Source organism: Gadus macrocephalus, chromosome 7 (genome assembly GCF_031168955.1).
Source record: "Gadus macrocephalus chromosome 7, ASM3116895v1".
Taxonomy (NCBI): Eukaryota; Metazoa; Chordata; class Actinopteri; order Gadiformes; family Gadidae; genus Gadus; species Gadus macrocephalus.
In genome coordinates, this window is record NC_082388.1 from 22,383,070 (window position 1) to 22,401,739 (window position 18,670).

Sequence of the window (18,670 nt, forward strand, 5' to 3'; positions counted from 1 at the left end):
AGCCTTTATCTGAACAATTGCACAATAAACGGTCGAACTCTTTGCATGAAAAATTATCCTTTAAATCCACAAACAACATATGTGTAATCCAGGGCATATAAAGACCGGGACCAGAAAATAATTATTTTCTCTCCATTGACACCCATTCATATTTTTCGATCTCATAGGTCCCATGAGCCCTACCGGAAGGGGCGTGACTTCGCCACTCTATAGGGGATATAATGGTTTGATCCAGATGCCTCGGACACCAGCCTTCCGAGTTGGAATTAGGAACATCTCCCTGCTTTCTTGCGGCATTTCACGGTGGTACGCCTGTTGGTTTCTATCCACAACGGAGTATACTATTTTAATGAACATGTTACCGTGCGGTCCAACTTTGGAAGTACAGCTTTCGTCCATAATGGACGTACTTGCGAAAGCTGCTGTATCTGAAATTAGCCAACTTTTCTTGGAAGGCTCGGCTACATTTCGCTTACAAATAACTCGGAGCCTGAAAGAAAACCAATCGCTGAGGATGAGAATGAAGGTGATGAGGAGTGAGCTGTTTTCTTTGCGGCTTCAAACGAGTTCAAATGCATCGTGTGCGACAAGTCGTTTTGCCCTGGCTCGAGACAACATCTGCACACCACAGACTAAACCACTGGGAAATGGTGAGTTGTTTTCTGGCTTTGATAGGTGGAAAACAAGACGGCCCCCAAGTGTTAAGGCCAGCGGGCACTATTGTTACATTTGTAGTAGGCCTAATTGGAAAAACTTAAAATGTATCATAATTACAATCATGATTCAAAATGAACAGTGAATACTGCCGATAATCCCATTTCTTGCCCTTTGAATGGTCTTGGATGTAGGCCTAATGTGTTCCTCATCATCGTCATCAAGATTCAAGCACATAGGGCGGTGGGAAACTCTACCAATTTACAGCACACATCGATTCTAGGCTGACTGCTAGATTCGATCTGCGCTAAAAAGCCTGATGCTCTTTTGAAAAGCATCATGACCAGATCATGAAACACGAGTCAAACTTGGTAGTTGCACTTCAAAGATGGAAACAGTCAAGAGCAGTTGATCAGTGTCCTCAACCTGGTCACCAGCTTGAGCTTTGAGTCTAGGGAGGAGTGGGTAGGAGGAGCAAAACTCTGAATCTGTGTCTGCAGTACACATTTAAACCCTCTGCGTCAATGTTACATACAGATACATTTAAACAGTTCCTTTCACGTATTCAAATGCACATTTACTCCTTTTGTGCAACTAATGTATTGAAAAAATTACTTTTTTCCCTCTCTTCAGGAGAATGCGATGACTTTGGAGACCGCAGCACACAGCGCGGCGCCACCTCAGATAGTCTGCATGTGGACGCCCCTGGCTCCTCCCACCTGTCCAGTCATAGCGAGGAGCTGAGGATCCTGAGTGTCCACGGAAAAGGGGAGGGCCCACTGGCTCTGGACAGCAATGACACACTGAGCCTGGAGCGCGGCGAGCAGCTGGTCCACCGTGAGGAGCTGACTGTGCAGGTTGGAAATCATCTTCTCATTCACCATCCAAAAGAGAGGCTTCCTCTGCTACAACTCCACCACACACCCATAGAAAGCACACACCTTTATGATTCAATGTGTCGTTAGCGGGGATTGACAACTATTCTGTGCTAATGAGAGAATATGTCTTGTGTGTGTTTCCTTCTTTGTGTGGAAAGCAGCAGAACCCAGACACAGTTTTAATCAAGGAAGAAGAGGATATTGGTGGAGGCATGCCCGCTGTAGGTTAGTAATACACATTGCACACAGGGGGTTTATTTGTTTATCAACACGGCTGATGCGAGCGCAGAATGATCGTAAAAATAAAAATGTTTTACCGGTTGCCATGGTTATCTCTGTGTGGTTAATTCTACTAATTATGCTTGCACTTAAATGCCTGGTTCTATTTTGAAAGTGCATCATGACCAGAGCCCCGGTAAAACACAAGGACTACTTATACCGTTTTATATTAGAATGATTTACATCTTCTTCATGGCAGACAGGTGTCAGGAATGCTCAGATCAGCCCTGATTCCCAATATAACTACAGTATTGGTAAAACAGGGGATAGAAAACAACAGATCGTCTGGGTTTTGTCTTCATGCCCTCCCCACATCTTTAAAAGGGGGAGATGTAGCGGTGCTACGTCTCAAATGGATACATACTGTATCACTTTGTGCAAATAATTAACACAATTACTTTCTGTCTTTTTTCCCCTCTCCGCAGAAGACTGCGATGACTTTGGAGACTGCAGCACACAACACGGCGCCACCTCAGATAGTCTGCATGTGGACGCTCCTGGCTTCTCCCACATGTCGGGTCACAACGGGGAGCTGCGGATCCTGAGCGTCCACGGAAAAGGGGAGGGCCCACTGGCGGTGGATGTCCATGAAAACCTCTTCACCGTGTTCAACACAGCGGAACACAGCGTGGGAAAGAGCCTGGAGCGCGGCGAGCAGCTGGTCCACCGTGAGGAGCTGACTGGGCATCGGGGCGGCGGCAAGGACCGGCCCGGTGTGTTGCCTGGAGAGGGTTTACCCGACAATACCAATATGACCAATCACATGCGTACCCACACCGGCGAGAAGCCGTACGAGTGCAACCAATGCAAGAAGCGCTTCCAAAACAAAGGCACCCTGAAGGTCCACATGAGGATTCACTCCGGGCTGAAGCCCTACAGTTGTGATCAATGCGTGAAGCGCTTCTATAGGAGCTCTCACCTGAAGAGCCACATGACGACTCACACCGGGGAGAAGCCCTACAGTTGTGACCAATGCGTGAAGCGCTTCAGGCAGACCTCCGACCTGAAGATCCACATGAGAACTCACTCCGGGGAAAAGCCCTACAGGTGTGACCAATGCGTGAAGTGCTTCAGTACGAGCTTCAACCTGAAGGTCCACATGAGGACGCACGCCGGGGAGAAGCCCTGAAGGTGCTACATCAGCCTCAGCGACCCAAACAAAGAGTCAATGGGGTGCTTGACACAGGGCAACGGGACGCTCTGATTGACAACTCTATCCTGTATTCGTTTAAACGACTGCTGTAGGTTTTTTGTTTGCTTTATTAAAGACGCTTTCCAACTTTTCAAAGGCCCTTCTGTTTTTATTGTTGTACATAATTGAAGTCTGTGTGATGAAGAGTCACCTATTTTTTGGACACTTCGGACCACTAAATATTTCATTTAAATGTAGAGCAGGATCATGGCATGATACACGCGTCAGGGTTACCAAGCATATTTATCATTTATCATTCTTATCACATAATTAGTCTTTTAACATTCAATAAACGGGAGCTGCGTTCAAGTAGGCATCAATTACATGTTCCATTGATAAAGTCAGAATTTGGAAAGACTGCTTTACTTATAGTGCACCAGTTGCTGGGAATGAAATTCACAAATCACTCAAACTTACCGCTTTCATTTCACTTACTGAGTTTAAGTCATATCTCAACCAAACAATTCAAATTGTCTGCCCCCGTTTTTGATTTCTGACTTTGTTTTATGTCTCTATTGATTACCTTTGTCTGTCCTATGTTAATTGTGTGCTGCTACCTTGGCCAGTGCTCACTTGTAAAAACTGAATCTGTGTCTGCAGTACATATGTTGAACCCTCTGTGTCAATGCACACACAAACATTTTAAAAGTTTCTTTCACGTGTAAAAATGCACCATGTCTCCTTTTCTGCAAATAATGTATCGAAACAATCACTCTGTCATTTTTTCTCCTCTCTCTTCAGAAGACTGCGAGGACTTGGGAGACTGAAGCACCTAGCGTATGGAAAGCCAAGAAGGCCACAATCCGGCCCTAGAATGGCGCGGTAAAAGTGCAAAACCGCACGGAATCCGTACGGTTTCCGTGCGGCCTGGCGAGTGTTTTTCCGACAAAACCAATATGGTCATCCACATGCGTACCCACACCGGCGAGAAGCCGTACGGGTGCGACCAATGCAAGAAGTTCTTCCAACACAAAGGCAGCCTGAAGACCCACATGAGGACTCACTCTGGGGAGAAGCCCTACAGGTGTGATCAATGCATGAAGTGCTTCTGTAAGAGCTCTCACCTGAAGGTCCACATGAGGACTCACTCCGGGGAGAAGCCCTACAGGTGTAACCAATGCGTGAAGTGCTTCAGTCAGAGCTACATCCTGAAGAGACACATGAGGACTCACTCCGGGGAGAAGCCTTATAGGTGTGACCAATGTGTGAAGTGTTTCAGTCAGAGCTCCACTCTGAAGAGCCACATGAGGACTCACTCCGAGGAGAAGCCCTACAGGTGTAACCAATGTGTGAAGTGTTTCAGTCAGAGCTCCACTCTCAAGAGCCACATGAGGACTCACTCTGGGGAGAAGCCCTACAGGTGTTATCAATGCGTGACGCGCTTCCATAGGAAGTATAACCTGAAGAAGCACATGAGGACTCACTCTGGGGAGAAGTCCTACAGGCAAGGGCGGACTGGCCATCGGGAATACCGGGGACATCCCCGGTGGGCCGATGGCCCAAAATACTATTGTGTACCGGCCCACGCCCATCGCATCAGCCCTACAATGGTTATCACAGCGGCACAAGCGTAATTTTCTCCAAGAGCTTTACCTTTCTAATCACAATCGCACTGACTGACTTTTATACTGCTACTCGCAATCGGTCTTCACACTCATGGTGACTATTTTTCGATTTTTTTTTAAGTGTCTTCTAATATGTGTTTTACAGACTTCGGAAGTCCAAAGTAAGAAAAGATCTCCACCTTATTAATAAACACCTCTAAATTGGTTCTTACACAGCCGAAGTGTTCTCAGCTGTGCGGATTGAGGTAGAGAATTTGGATTTGCATACATACACGCAACGCGGCACCCAGTTCTACGCATGCGCTCAACCCATGAGGAGAAAGGGATTGTTTGCGGCGAATGTCTCCAGCTTGAGACCCGCTGAGGGACCACCGCCGGAGGCGGAGGTGCCTAAGCGCTGCCCGGCAACGATCCCTTTCTCCTCCTTGTCGTGGTTCAGTCTACTTCACATTGATGAGGACGTTGAAGAACCAGGAACGTCGGAGAACCCAACGCGGTCGTTTGAGATTCATAATATCGGCTCACACATCTTTTGGCCGTTATAATATTATATGATATAGATATCTATGTAGGCTATATGATAATATTTTGATATAGATATCTATGTAGGCTATATGATAATATTTTGATATAGAGCTCCAGGACTCCCATGTGTTCTAGAATATTTACAGAACACGGCTAAAGGCTGTGTGAGCCTCGCCATTGCGATACATCCACTGTAAACAGAGCGAATGGTACCGTGGCTGCAAGCTGCTCAGGGCCACACCCCCACCCTCCTCCTTGACCCGCCTCGCTCCTCCTCATTTGCATTATAGCTACAGCCACCAAAACAGCGCATTTGGGGGAAGCTCAATGTGCGACTGGCTCGGAGTGGCTATAACTCTGCACCACGGCTGAATTTCGGGAACGTCGTTATGTAACTTACTGTTTTGTTATGCACCTTCAGCACCCCTACACGCACAAACAATCACACACCCAGCATGCAACACTACTGATACCACTGATGTTCACACCCCATCGTATGTTCTGTTCTGTTCATTTCTAATATATTGTTCATGCTAATTCTACCCTCTGATTCCAGTTTCTTTATTGTGTGGTCTTTCTCTGCTGACATTCATTCCTTAAGGCTTTGTAGTTATACTTGTATAACCATCTGATACTAGCCAAGAGTTAAGCATATTCATCTAGCAAACTATACCTACCTTGGAGTGTTACAATAGCCAATAATCATTTTATTCCATGTGTCCATCCAGGCAAATTGGTGGATCCAAATGTTATTAAAAAACAAACATACATATATGATGTAATTTCTTTGTAATCATCCAAAATAATGTTAAGTGTATGGGTATTTTTCCCAGAAGGCCACTGACTGTTCGATACGCGCGATCCATTGAGTGGGCAACGCGGCGTGTACTTAGTGGGCCGCGCGCCGTGTATTGAGTGGGCCGGTCTGACAGAAACTCCCGGGCCACTTTTTTCCCCCAGTCCGCCCCTGCCTACAGGCGTGATCAATGCATGAAGTGCTTCAATAAGAGCTCCAAACTGAAGGTCCACATGAGGACTCACTCCGGCGAGAAGCCCTGAAGGTGCAACACCAGCTTCAGCGATCCACTCAAAGAGACAATGGGTTGCTTTGACACAGGGCAACGGGACGCTTTGATTGACACCTCTATCCTGTATATGTTGAATTGACTGCTGTAGGTTTTTTGTTGCTTTTTTAAAGACGCTTCCAACTCATCAAACACCTTCTGTTTTTATTGTTGTAAATAAATGATGCCTGTCTGAAGAATCAAAAAGAATTTGGAGACCTCGGACAATCTAATATTTGATTTAAATGTAGAGCAGGGTCATGGGAATTTGTTTCAGTTAGAGCTTCAACCTGAAGATCCACAGGAGGAGTCACTCCGCGGAGAAGCCCTACAGGTGTGGCCAATGTAAGAGCTTCAGTACGAGCTCTAACCTGAAGAGCCACATGAAGACTCACTCCGGGGAGAAGCCTTACAGTTGTGACTATTGCCTGAACTGCTTCAGTGAAAGCTCCGCCCTGAAGGTCCACATGAGGACTCACTCCAGGGAGAAGCCCTACAGGTGTAACCAATGCATCAAGTGCTTCGGACCGAGCTCTCACCTAACGGTCCACATGTGGCCTCACTTGGGGGAGAAGCCCTACAGGTGTGACCAATGTTTGAAGTGCTTCAGTTATAGCTCCCACCTGAAGGTCCACATGAGGACTCACTCCGGGGTGAAGCCATACAGGTGTGATCAATGCACGAAGTGCTTCGGACAGAGATCTAATCTAAAGAGCCACATGATGACTCACTCCGGGGAGAACCCCTTGAGGTGCATCGCGAGCTTCAGCGACCCAAACCAAGCAGCAATGGGGTGCTTTTACACAGGGCAACGGGACGCTTTGACACCTCTATCCTGTATTCGTTGAAATGACTGCTGTTGGTTTTTTACTTGCTTAGCTTTTTTAACTTTGCCTTTATTTTCTATTTTAATACTAAAATGCCTTTTTAACTTTCTATTTTACCCATTTCTTTGCATATGTTTTCTTTTACTTATCTATTATTTTATTCTGCCTTGTGTATGAAAAGTGCTTTATAAATAAAGTTGCCTTGCCTTGCCTTGCCTTGCCTTGCTTTATAAAAGACGTTTTTCAACTTTTCAATCACCTTCTGTTTTACTGTCTTACATAATGTATGTCTGTGTGATGAATCACTTATTTTTTGGACACTGAGGACATCCAAATATTTGTTTTAAATGTAGCGCATGATCATGGGAAGATACAGGCAGCCAAGTTACAAAGCATACTCTCAATGAGACACTGGGTGTACATGATACTTATAGGCAATTTCCCATCGTGGGTTGATACAAAGGAAACAAGGGAGGGAGAGTGACCCTCGTGGAGGTGGGGCGGCGTCTGGCCTGCAGGGGGAGCATGGAGCACCGCGTCTGCTGGGGTGATGGGGTCTGATTGCGGACAGGTGTCTGCAATCTGACCCAATCAGGAAGTGTGTATTCATGTGCCTGCTTGTGTTTCAGTCAGGGCTTGAGAGAGAGAGAGGAGGAAGACGCTCTCTGCGAGCCAGAGAGAGCGTCGTAAGACCAGGAGACGGACGGATTGAACAGTGAAACGTTGTCCTTTTGTTCGTGTGTCTTTAAGGTTGTGTAATCGAAGTGGAAATAAACAGGAGTTCGCTCCATTTCCACAAAGAACTGTGTCCTGACTCCGTGAACCCGTTACACTGGAGCCCAATGTGGGGCGGAGTCAAGTATGGATCCATCATCATTGGCCAGTGTCCTCGGACACCTGGCACAAAGAGCGGAGCGACAGACCCAACTGCAGCAGGCCCAGAACGAGGTCCTGGTGGAGCTGGCCCGCTCCTTGGCCACCAACCGGGGGGCCATGCAGGAGCTACTCGGCTCTGGAAAACGCGGCGGGGTAGCCCGACCGGGCCCACAAATATATATCCCAAATATATAAATATATAAAATGGGGGACGCTGACGACCCAGAGGCCTTTCTGGAGACCTTCCGGGGGGTGGCCGAGGTCTCTGAGTGGGCGCCGCAGGAGTGGGCCCACCGTCTCCTGCCTCTGCTGACGGGAGAGGCCCAGCTCGCAGCCCACAGCCTACCAGCGGCGGCCCAGAACGACTTCAACATCGTCGCCATCGTTGAACAGTGAAACGTTGTCCTTTTGTTCGTGTGTCTTTAATGTTGTGTAATCGAAGTGGAAATAAACAGGAGTTCGCTCCATTTCCACAAAGAACTGTGTCCTGACTCCGTGAACCCGTTACATGGAGATTTTAGGATTGCCCAGAGGAGAGACCAAGTTCAATTTAAGTACACTGGGTGAAGTGGACTTGGCTGCAAGACAGTTAAAGGAATCTACACAACAATAAAGTGGGTCCACTGGCCTCAGTATCAGACTTTGCGGCTACAGTTGCAATGCAAATGCAATGAAAGCTTTCGATTAGAGAGGACGGGAGGTATCTCTAGGTCCAAGGAGAATGTATAGAAATCCCTTTCAATTGGCTACATACAATTTTATATTAGTTAGGTTGTGCATGCAGCGCCGCTCAACTGTTACGTTTTATTTTTTAAACATTGTGGGCTCCTTGAAGGAACTCTTATCAAAAGCCTAAACCTCCATTCCTGAGGGATATTTACACATGTCTCTCGTTCACACCATTTGCCTTTCAAAAGGTGAACCCCGGTTATCTCGTTGACTGAATGTACTTCTAAGTTGCCCCTGAGAGGGACGTCTGGCTCACTTCAACATGAGAGGGGGACACGAGGCGGGCTTTGTGACGTCCCAAAGGAAGAAAGGCCCCTCCTGCGGTCTCCCTGTATCATGGTACTTGTGCTAACTTAGAAGTTAGAGTTAACTACTCAATACTCCAGTTAGAGTCAGCACTGCCAGCTGTATGAATGTATACCACAGTATCTATGATTCTGCCGTCGGTGTGTCAATGTGTGTATTAACCGATGTAAATCGCTTTGGATTAAAGCATCTGCTAAATGCCCCAATTGTAAATTAACATATTGTGATGTTGTTGAATCTAAATTTGAATCTAATTATTTCAATGCATGTTTTATTGTTTAAACGTGGTAAATCAGGTTAAGGAACAAGGTGATGAGTGGATTTTAATGAAAGACCTCACATGGGATACTAGATTTGACCTCTTTACACTGTCATGATTTGAGATGTAACTTATTTTGACACTAATGTTGATATGTTCTTTCATTGTAATAGGCCTATACTGGGAATACAGGGCGGGGAGATAAGTGTATGCTAAGTAACTGGGGAACGAGAGTGGGAGACACAAGATGTGTCCAGTTTCAAGGCCCGCAGTAGAGCGTTCTCATTGGCCAGGTCCTTGTTGGGGGATGCCTAGCCACACAATAGGGGATATAATGGTTTGATCCAGATGCCTCGGACACCAGCCTTCCGAGTTGGAATTAGGAACATCTCCCTGCTTTCTTGCGGCATTTCACGGAGGTACGCCTGTTGGTTTCTATCCACAACGGAGTATAATATTTTAACAAACATGTTACCGTGCCGTCCAACTTTGGAAGTACAGCTTTCGTCCATAATGGACGTACTTGGGAAAGCTGCTGTATCTGAAATTAGCCAACTTTTCTTGGAAGGCTCGGCTACATTTCGCTTACAAATAACTCGGAGCCTGAAAGAAAACCAATCGCTGAGGATGAGAATGAAGGTGATGAGGAGTGAGCTGTTTTCTTTGCGGCTTCAAACGAGATCAAATGCATCGTGTGCAGCAAGTCGTTTTGCCCTGGCTCGAGACAACATCTGCAAACCACAGACTAAACCACTGGGAAATGGTGAGTTGTTTTCCGACTGTGATAGGTGGAAAACAAGACGGCCCCCAAGTGTTAAGGCCAGGGGGCACTATTGTTACATTTGTAGTAATTGGAAAAACTTAAAATTTATCATAATTACAATCATGATTCAAAATGAACAGTGAATAATGACGATAATCCCATTTCTTGCCCTTTGAATGGTCTTGGATGTAGGCCTAATGTGTTCCTCATCATCGTCATCAAGATTCAAGCACATAGGGCGGTGGGAAACTCTACTCATTTACAGCACCCATCGATTCTAGGCTGACTGCTAGATTCGATCTGCACTAAAAAGCCTGATGCTCTTTTGAAAAGCATCATGACCAGATCATGAAACACGAGTCAAACTTGGTAGTTGCACTTCAAAGATGGAAACAGTCAAGAGCAGTTGATCAGTGTCCTCAACCTGGTCACCAGCTTGAGCTTTGAGTCTAGGGAGGAGTGGGTAGGAGGAGCAAAACTCTGAATCTGTGTCTGCAGTACACATTTAAACCCTCTGTGTCAATGTTACATACAGATACATTTAAACAGTTCCTTTCACGTATTCAAATGCACATTTACTCCTTTTGTGCAAATAATGTATTGAAAAAATTACTTTTTTCCCTCTCTTCAGGAGAATGCGATGACTTTGGAGACCGCAGCACACAGCGCGGCGCCACCTCAGATAGTCTGCATGTGGACGCCCCTGGCTCCTCCCACCTGTCCAGTCATAGCGAGGAGCTGAGGATCCTGAGCGTCCACGGAAAAGGGGAGGGCCCACTGGCGCTGGACAGCAATGACACACTGAGCCTGGAGCGTGGCGAGCAGCTGGTCCACCGTGAGGAGCTGACTGTGCAGGTTGGAAATCATCTTCTCATTCACCATCCAAAAGAGAGGCTTCCTCTGCTACAACTCCACCACACCCCCATAGAAAGCACACACCTTTATGATTCAATGTGTCATTAGCGGGGATTGACAACTATTCTGTGCTAATGAAAGAATATGTCTTGTGTGTGTTTCCTTCTTTATGTGGAAAGCAGCAGACCCCAGACACCGTTTTAATCAAGGATGAAGAGGTTATTGATGGAGGCATGCCCACTGCAGGTTAGTAATAATACACATTGCATCCATGCAAGAAAACGACCTGGATCAACTGAGAATGTACTAGACTCTACCTGAGCTATAAAGCCTGGTCCTCTTTTGAAAGTGCATCATGACCAGAGCCCTGCTAAAACACAAGGACTACCCGTACAGTTTATGGTAGAACGATTTACATTTTCTTCATGGCAGACAGGTGTAGGGCTGAACGATTTGGGGAAATAATCGTAACTGCGATTATTTAGGCCAATATTGCGATTGTGATTTAGTATGGGATTTTTCTTTTTAAAGTTCCTTATGTTCTGCATCACTCACTAAACAAACAATAAATCATTCTGTCGTATAACCAACACAACATTGGATGCAGCCATGTTTTTTTGAAAAAGCTTTCCGAGTCCGGATCGCTTGTAGCTCACTTTATTTGGTAAAGGTTTGGTCTAGTCTCAATGAAGCAAAAGGAGAGGAATTGTATAATGCACGCGTGGAGATACGATTAGCTGGGCATCCTCGGATGCCATGCCTGGAGCGTTCTGGCCCCCTGGGCTATGTGTTGTGACTTTAATACTGGGCAGGCGTGGACTCAGTTATGTGCTCTGATTGGCTAAGCATGGTGCTGAACTCTTGTGACTGTGCGGGAATTACACTTGTTTTTGTGGCCTTGAGCGTCTATGTCGCTTGTACCTCTAGAATTGATACATGAATGAATGGCTCCTTGGGGGAAGGGTTTCGAGACAGATGCCACATGAGCTTGTTTATCATTCTTATCACGTAATTAGTATTTTAACATTCAATAGACAGGAGTACAATCTGCGTTCAAGTAGGTATATTCAATTACATGTTGCATCGATAAAGACAGAATTTGGAAATACTGCTTTTACTTATAATGCACCAGTTGCTGGGAATGAAATTCAGAGATCACTCAAACTAACTGCTTTCATTTCACATACTGAGTTTAAGTCTTATCTCAACCAAACAATTCAAATCATCAGCTACTGTTATTGATTTCTGACTTTGTTCTACGTATGTCTCTATTGATTACCTTTGTCTGTCCCATGTTAATTGTATGCTGCTACCTTGGCCAGTGCTCACTTGTAAAAGAGATGTCTATCTCAATTTGATTTCTCCCTGGTTAAATAAAAAAATAATAATCTCAAACATCAATAATTCAAAACTTAGAAATGTTAGCTGATCAGCTTGCTTGTGTGCTTGTCTCGCATGTTGAGCACATATGATTTTACGCTGGTGTTCGTTCTGTGTCCTCAACCTGGTCACCCGCTTGAGCTTTGAGGGAGCTCTAGGGAGGTGTTAGTAGGCAGAAACATCCCTCTCCAAAGCTCTGAATCTCTGTGCAGTACACATTTAAACGCCAAGGGCAAGTAACTTTGTGGGCGGTTCTATAGCGATGTCGCTAGTTTGACGGTGCAAAAAATGACTCTTGCGCCTGGCGCAAAAATCTGGAAAGGGTTGGTCTCAAGTAGCCTAGGTGTGGTTTGGGCGTAATGTGCAATAATCCAATGAGAGCGCCAGCTTCCATCCCCTTTAAGAGCCATGAGCGCATTTGAATCTGACAAGTTGATATTTTGACAGCACGTCTGCAGTCTCCGATAAGACAGATGCACGTGAATTTCAAACTTCGAATGTCTCCGTTTATGGCCAAATAATATGGTATAACATGATATGAGGTCACTGTTGTTCTATTTATTGATATACGCAATACATTATAAACATCGTTTCTTGTATGCCTTATCGTTATCGACTTGTTCCTAATATGTGTCCCCCCGTTAATATGCATGGCCCAGGCATGGACTGTATTATGCTTTACGTGTTTAGTTTGCGCGTGTTTTGTCGTGGCAATTTCTCTATCAGAGTTTGCGTCTAAGACATGAGATATTTAGATGCAAAAAGCACACAATACTTTTCAGACAATTGGTGGTCATATATATTTGTAATAAAAGTACGAACAAAGATGAATCACAACATGCATCAACAAACAACATAACAGGCATACACTACAATAATCTGAGGCCTCAGATGGGAGTTCTCCCTGCGTCTTACTTCATACACTTAAGGTACGCTCAGAGAAGTCCGCTGAGTAGCTAAAGTCAGGAGCTTTAATACACTTGAGGGCAGTTGGCCCCCAATAAACCAAAAGCCTTTGTTAACCAGACGTTAATCTATTGATTGAAGTTTCTTCAGAGGTTAAAACAGGTGGTTGAGGCTGTTCCTTATCCCCCTTTGCTTCTCTGCGCTCCCCAGGGGGGTCAAGGAAAACAGGCCCACACCAGACCAACTACAGACAACACGGAAACGGAATGTGAAACCACATTCTAAATGTAGAAACACTAAGAATTACATTTTAGAAGACCCTGCAGAATAGCAAGATTCCAAGAACGGAATGTGAAACCAGATTACATCACACGAAACACTAAGATTTACATTTTAGACGACCCTGCAGAATAACAGGGTGGCAAGATCATACACAGAATAGTATACAAACCCTAGGTTCATAAAGAAAAACGTAACATGTCGATTTTCCATCACAGTTTAACGAGATGGATGCAAAAACGCACGCCCACATTCATTATTTATTTTACACACACACACGCGCGCGCCTGAATTCATACATTGATTTTAACTTTCACTCGCAGTAAAACAATGTTTTCTCACGATCAAATACTAATCAATCCTAAAAGTTATGGGCATGTACACGATGTCTGTCAAGAAACTATGTGTTTGCTGTACGGTGTTTGCAGATGAATTGATTTAAAAGTACAACTTATTAGCGCTGTATCAGCTGTTTTTTCCTAAATAATTTCCAAAGAATGTGTGGCTAGGTAGGTTAGAGAAGCAAAGCGTATGCGCGAGGTGCACAAGCAACATTATGCATGCGCCCTTAAAATAGCATCTGAACACTGACTTTAAACCAGGTATTTCCTGGTTTGTGGCGCAAGTGGTCTCTGAAACTGCAAAATAGCACCAGGGAACGTTTGCGTCAGAACACGCCTCCTCCTTTCGCCGAACTACCCCTTGGGGCGCAAGATCATTCCCTAATTTACCGACGCGTGGCGCAGGAGGGAAAAGAACGCTTTGCGGCAGTTGCAAACTAGCAACGACACATGCGCCAGTGATTAAGTAAATTGCGCCGGATGGAAGATAGGGCCCACTGTGTCAATGTTCCATTCAGATACATTTAAATAGTTTCATTCATACAAATGCACATTGGCTCCTTCTGTGCAAATAATGTATCGAAACAATTACTTTTTATCTTTTTCTGCAGAAGATTGCGATGACTTTGGAGACCACAGCACACAGCGCGGCGTCACCTCAGATGGTCTGCATGTGGACGCCCCTGGCTCCTCCCACATGTCCAGTCACAGCGAGGAGCTGAGGATCCTAAGCGTCCACGGAAAAGGGGAGGGCCCACTGGCGCTCTGCGGCCATGACGCCCTCTTCACCGCGTCCAAACGGGACGCCAAGAACTCTCTGTCTGCAGACCACAGCGTGGTCAAGGGCCTGGAGCGCGGCGAGCAGCTGGTCCACTGCGATGAGCTCACTGTGCAGGTTTGAAATCATCTTCTCATTCACCATCCAAAAGAGAGGCTTCCTCTGCTACAACTCCAACACACACCCATAGAAAGCACCCACCTTCATGATTCAATCTGTCGTTAGTGGAGATTGACAACTATTTTGTGCCAATGAAAGTTTATGTCTTGTGTGTGTTTCCTTCTTTTTTTTTGTGTGTGTTTCTTCCTTTTTATTGTAGTAAATAAATGATGCCTGTCTGATGAAGAATAATCTATTTTTTTCCTTCTGTGTGGAAAGCAGCAGAACCCAGACACCGTTTTAATCAAGGAAGAAGAGGATATTGGTGGAGGCATGCCCGCTGTAGGTTAGTAATACACATTGCACACAGGGGGTTTATTTGTTTATCTACACGGCTGATGCGAGCGCAGAATGATCGTAAAAATACAATTTGTTTTACCGGTTGCCATGGTTATCTCTGTGTGGTTAATTCTACTAATTATGCTTGCACATAAATGCCTGGTTCTATTTTGAAAGTGCATCATGACCAGAGCCCTGCTAAAACACAAGGACTACTTATACCGTTTATATTAGAATGATTTACATCGTCTTCATGGCAGACAGGTGTCAGGATTGCTCAGATCAGCTCTGATTCTCAATATAACTACAGTATTGGTAAAACAGGGGATAGAAAACAACAGATCGTCTGGGTTTTGTCTTCATGACCTCCCCACATCTTTAAAAGGGGGAGACGTAGCGGTGCTACGTCTCAAATGGATACATACTGTATCCCTTTGTGCAAATAATTAACACAATTACTTTCTGTCTTTTTTCCCCTCTCCGCAGAAGACTGCGATGAGTTTGGAGACTGCAGCACACAACACGGCGCCACCTCAGATAGTCTGCATGTGGACGCTCCTGGCTTCTCCCACATGTCGGGTCACAACGGGGAGCTGCGGATCCTGAGCGTCCACGGAAAAGGGGAGGGCCCACTGGCGGTGGATGTCCATGACAACCTCTTCACCGTGTTCAAACTGGAGACTCTGAGCTCGCTGGCCGCGGAACACAGCGTGGGAAAGAGCCTGGAGCGCGGCGAGCAGCTGGTCCACCGTGAGGAGCTGACTGGGCATCGGGTCGGCGACAAGGACCAGCCCGGTGTGTTGTCTGGAGAGGGTTTATCCGACAATACCAATATAACCAATCACATGCGTACCCACACCGGCGAGAAGCCGTACGAGTGCAACCAATGCAAGAAGCGCTTCCAAAACAAAGGCACCCTGAAGGCCCACATGAGGATTCACTCCAGGCTGAAGCCCTACAGTTGTGATCAATGCGTGAAGCGCTTCTATCAGAGCTCTCACCTGAAGAGCCACATGACGACTCACACCGGGGAGAAGCCCTACAGTTGTGACCAATGCGTGAAGCGCTTCAGGCAGACCTCCGACCTGAAGATCCACATGAGGACTCACACCGGCGAGAAGCCGTATGGTTGCGACCAATGCGGGGGGCGCTTTAGACGGAGCTCCGCCCTGATTATCCACATGAGGAGTCACTCCGGTGAGAAGCCCTACAGGTGTGACCAATGCGGGAGGCGCTATAGACAGAGCTCCGCCCTGATTATCCACATGAGGAGTCACTCGGGGGAGAAGCCCTACAGGTGTGACCAATGCGTGAAGCGCTTCAGTCAGACCTCCGACCTGAAGAACCACATGAGAACTCACTCCGGGGAAAAGCCCTACAGGTGTGACCAATGTGTGAAGTGCTTCAGTAAGAGCTACAACCTGAAGAGACACATGAGGACTCACTCTGAGGAGAAGCCCTACAGTTGTAACCAATGTGTGAAGTGTTTCAGTCGGCGCTCCTCTCTGAAGAGCCACATGAGGACTCACTCCAAGAAGAAGGCCTGCTTCAGCGACTCAAACCAAGAGCCAATGGGGTGCTTTGATTGACACCCCTGTCCTGTATTTGTTGCAATGACTGCTGTCATTTATTTGTTTGCTTTAAAAGACGCTTCCAACTCTTCAAACATCTTCTGTTGTTATTGTAGTAAATAAATGATGCCTGTCTGATGAAGAATAATCTATTTTTTGGACACTACCGACAACCTAATATTAGATTTAAATGTAGAGCAGGATCATGGGAAGCGCTTCAGTCAGAGCCCCACCCTGAAGGTCCACATGAGGACGCACGCCGGGGAGAAGCCCTGAAGGTGCTAAATCAGCCTCAGCGACCCAAACAAAGAGTCAATGGGGTGCTTGACACAGGGCAACGGGACACTCTGATTGACAACTCTATCCTGTATTCGTTGAAACGACTGCTGTAGGTTTTTTGTTTGCTTTATTAAAGACGCTTTCCAACTTTTCGAAGGCCCTTCTGTTTTTATTGTTGTACATAATTGATGTCTGTGTGATGAAGAGTCAACTATTTTTTGGACACTTCGGACCACCAAATATTTCATTTAAATGTAGAGCAGGATCATGGCAAGATACACGCGTCAGGGTTACCAAGCATATTCATCATTTATCATTCTTAATTAGACTTAACATTCAATAGACGGGAGCTGCGTTCAAGTAGGTATCAATTACATGTTCCATTGATAAAGTCAGAATTTGGAAAGACTGCTTTACTTATAGTGCACCAGTTGCTGGGAATGAAATTCACAAATCACTCAAACTTACCGCTTTCATTTCACTTACTGAGTTTAAGTCATATCTCAACCAAACAATTCAAATTGTCTGCCCCTGTTTTTGATTTCTGACTTTGTTTTATGTCTCTATTGATTACCTTTGTCTGTCCTATGTTAATTGTGTGCTGCTACCTTGGCCAGTGCTCACTCGTAAAAATACTGAATCTGTGTCTGCAGTACATATGTTGAACCCTCTGTGTCAATGCATACACAAACATTTTAAAAGTTTCTTTCACGTGTAAAAATGCACTGTCTCCTTTTCTGAAAATAATGTATTGAAACAATCACTCTGTCATTTTTTCTCCTCTCTCTTCAGAAGACTGCGAGGACTTGGGAGACTGCAGCACCTAGCGTATGGAAAGCCAAGAAGGCCACAATCCGGCCCTAGAATGGCGCGGTAAAAGTGCAAAACCGCACGGAAACCGTACGGAATCCGTACGGCTGTGTGAGTTGCCCACTAATAACTATATTAAAGAATACATAAAATAGCATGTCATGGGACCTTTAAAGGTCCCATGGCGTGTTACTTTATGGATGCTTTAATATAGATATTAGTAGACCCCTAACACAGTATTGGAAGACGTTCCCGAATTTCTGCCGTGGTGCAGAATTAGAGCCACTTCGAGCCAGTCACACATTGAGCTTTCCCCAAACGCACCTTTTCAGTGTCTGGAGCTTCAATGCAAATGAGGAGGAGCGGTTATGCACTTATAATAAAAACAAATGCATACTCCCTTTAAAGATACACAGCTTAGGTGTGTGTGTGTGTGTGTGTGTGTGTGTGTGTGTGTGTGTGTGTGTGTGTGTGTGTGTGTGTGTGTGTGTGTGAGATGTAGGCCTAGCTCTTATGCACTCATAATAAAAAAGATAATCGTCCCTTTGATTCCTAAAGCCACTCTGTCTAGCTTGGGGCTATATTTGATGGTATATTTTCTCTGTTTTCAGCCTCTTATTTTAGTCTCAGTCTCTTGTAGAAGACCAAAAGTATATGCAGAAACATCTGATGCAGCAAGATATGCATGCACAAACAGACACACAGACAAACATACACACAAATACACGCACACATACCTATGCAAATGTAAACACTCCTCATGTGCAGTTTGTGATCAACGGCTGACTATTGCATTTAAGTAGATGACATAAGGTGCCTCAACAAGACAGTTTTTCATAACGGCAGCATTGATGACAAGCCAACAGACATGTGATTTCCTTGTCGTATTCTTGCACCCACAGGTACACAGTGAAAGGTTCAATGCGTGTGTACACGCGCACACGCACACGCACACACACACACACACACACACACACACACACACACACACACACACACACACACTCCGTCAGTTTATTTATTTTAAATAAAGTGGGGAAAAAGGATAAAATCGTTTTTCTCATTAATTAGAGCTATTATGACCGTAATCCAAAATATGAGTTATACTTTCAAAAA

At 45.4% G+C, this 18,670-nt stretch overlaps 1 protein-coding gene across 3 annotated transcripts in view; it reads left to right on the forward strand.

Annotated features, from left to right (window-relative positions):
- The window catches only part of LOC132460955 (zinc finger protein 271-like), a 57,913-nt gene extending 41,017 nt beyond the window's left edge, over window positions 1-16,896 (forward strand). The window contains exons 12-18 of one of the 3 annotated variants that reach the window (XM_060055921.1): window positions 1,288-1,511; window positions 1,691-1,757; window positions 10,549-10,772; window positions 10,952-11,018; window positions 14,290-14,573; window positions 14,835-14,901; window positions 15,381-16,896. In XM_060055921.1, the coding sequence (XP_059911904.1) occupies window positions 1,288-1,511; window positions 1,691-1,757; window positions 10,549-10,772; window positions 10,952-11,018; window positions 14,290-14,573; window positions 14,835-14,901; window positions 15,381-16,483 (2,036 nt within the window). In that variant the 3' untranslated portion in view covers window positions 16,484-16,896. The remainder of the gene's footprint in view (window positions 1-1,287; window positions 1,512-1,690; window positions 1,758-10,548; window positions 10,773-10,951; window positions 11,019-14,289; window positions 14,574-14,834; window positions 14,902-15,380) is intronic. The other 2 variants (XM_060055922.1, XM_060055923.1) reach the window with 2 other exon arrangements.
- Window positions 16,897-18,670: the final 1,774 nt, after the last annotated feature.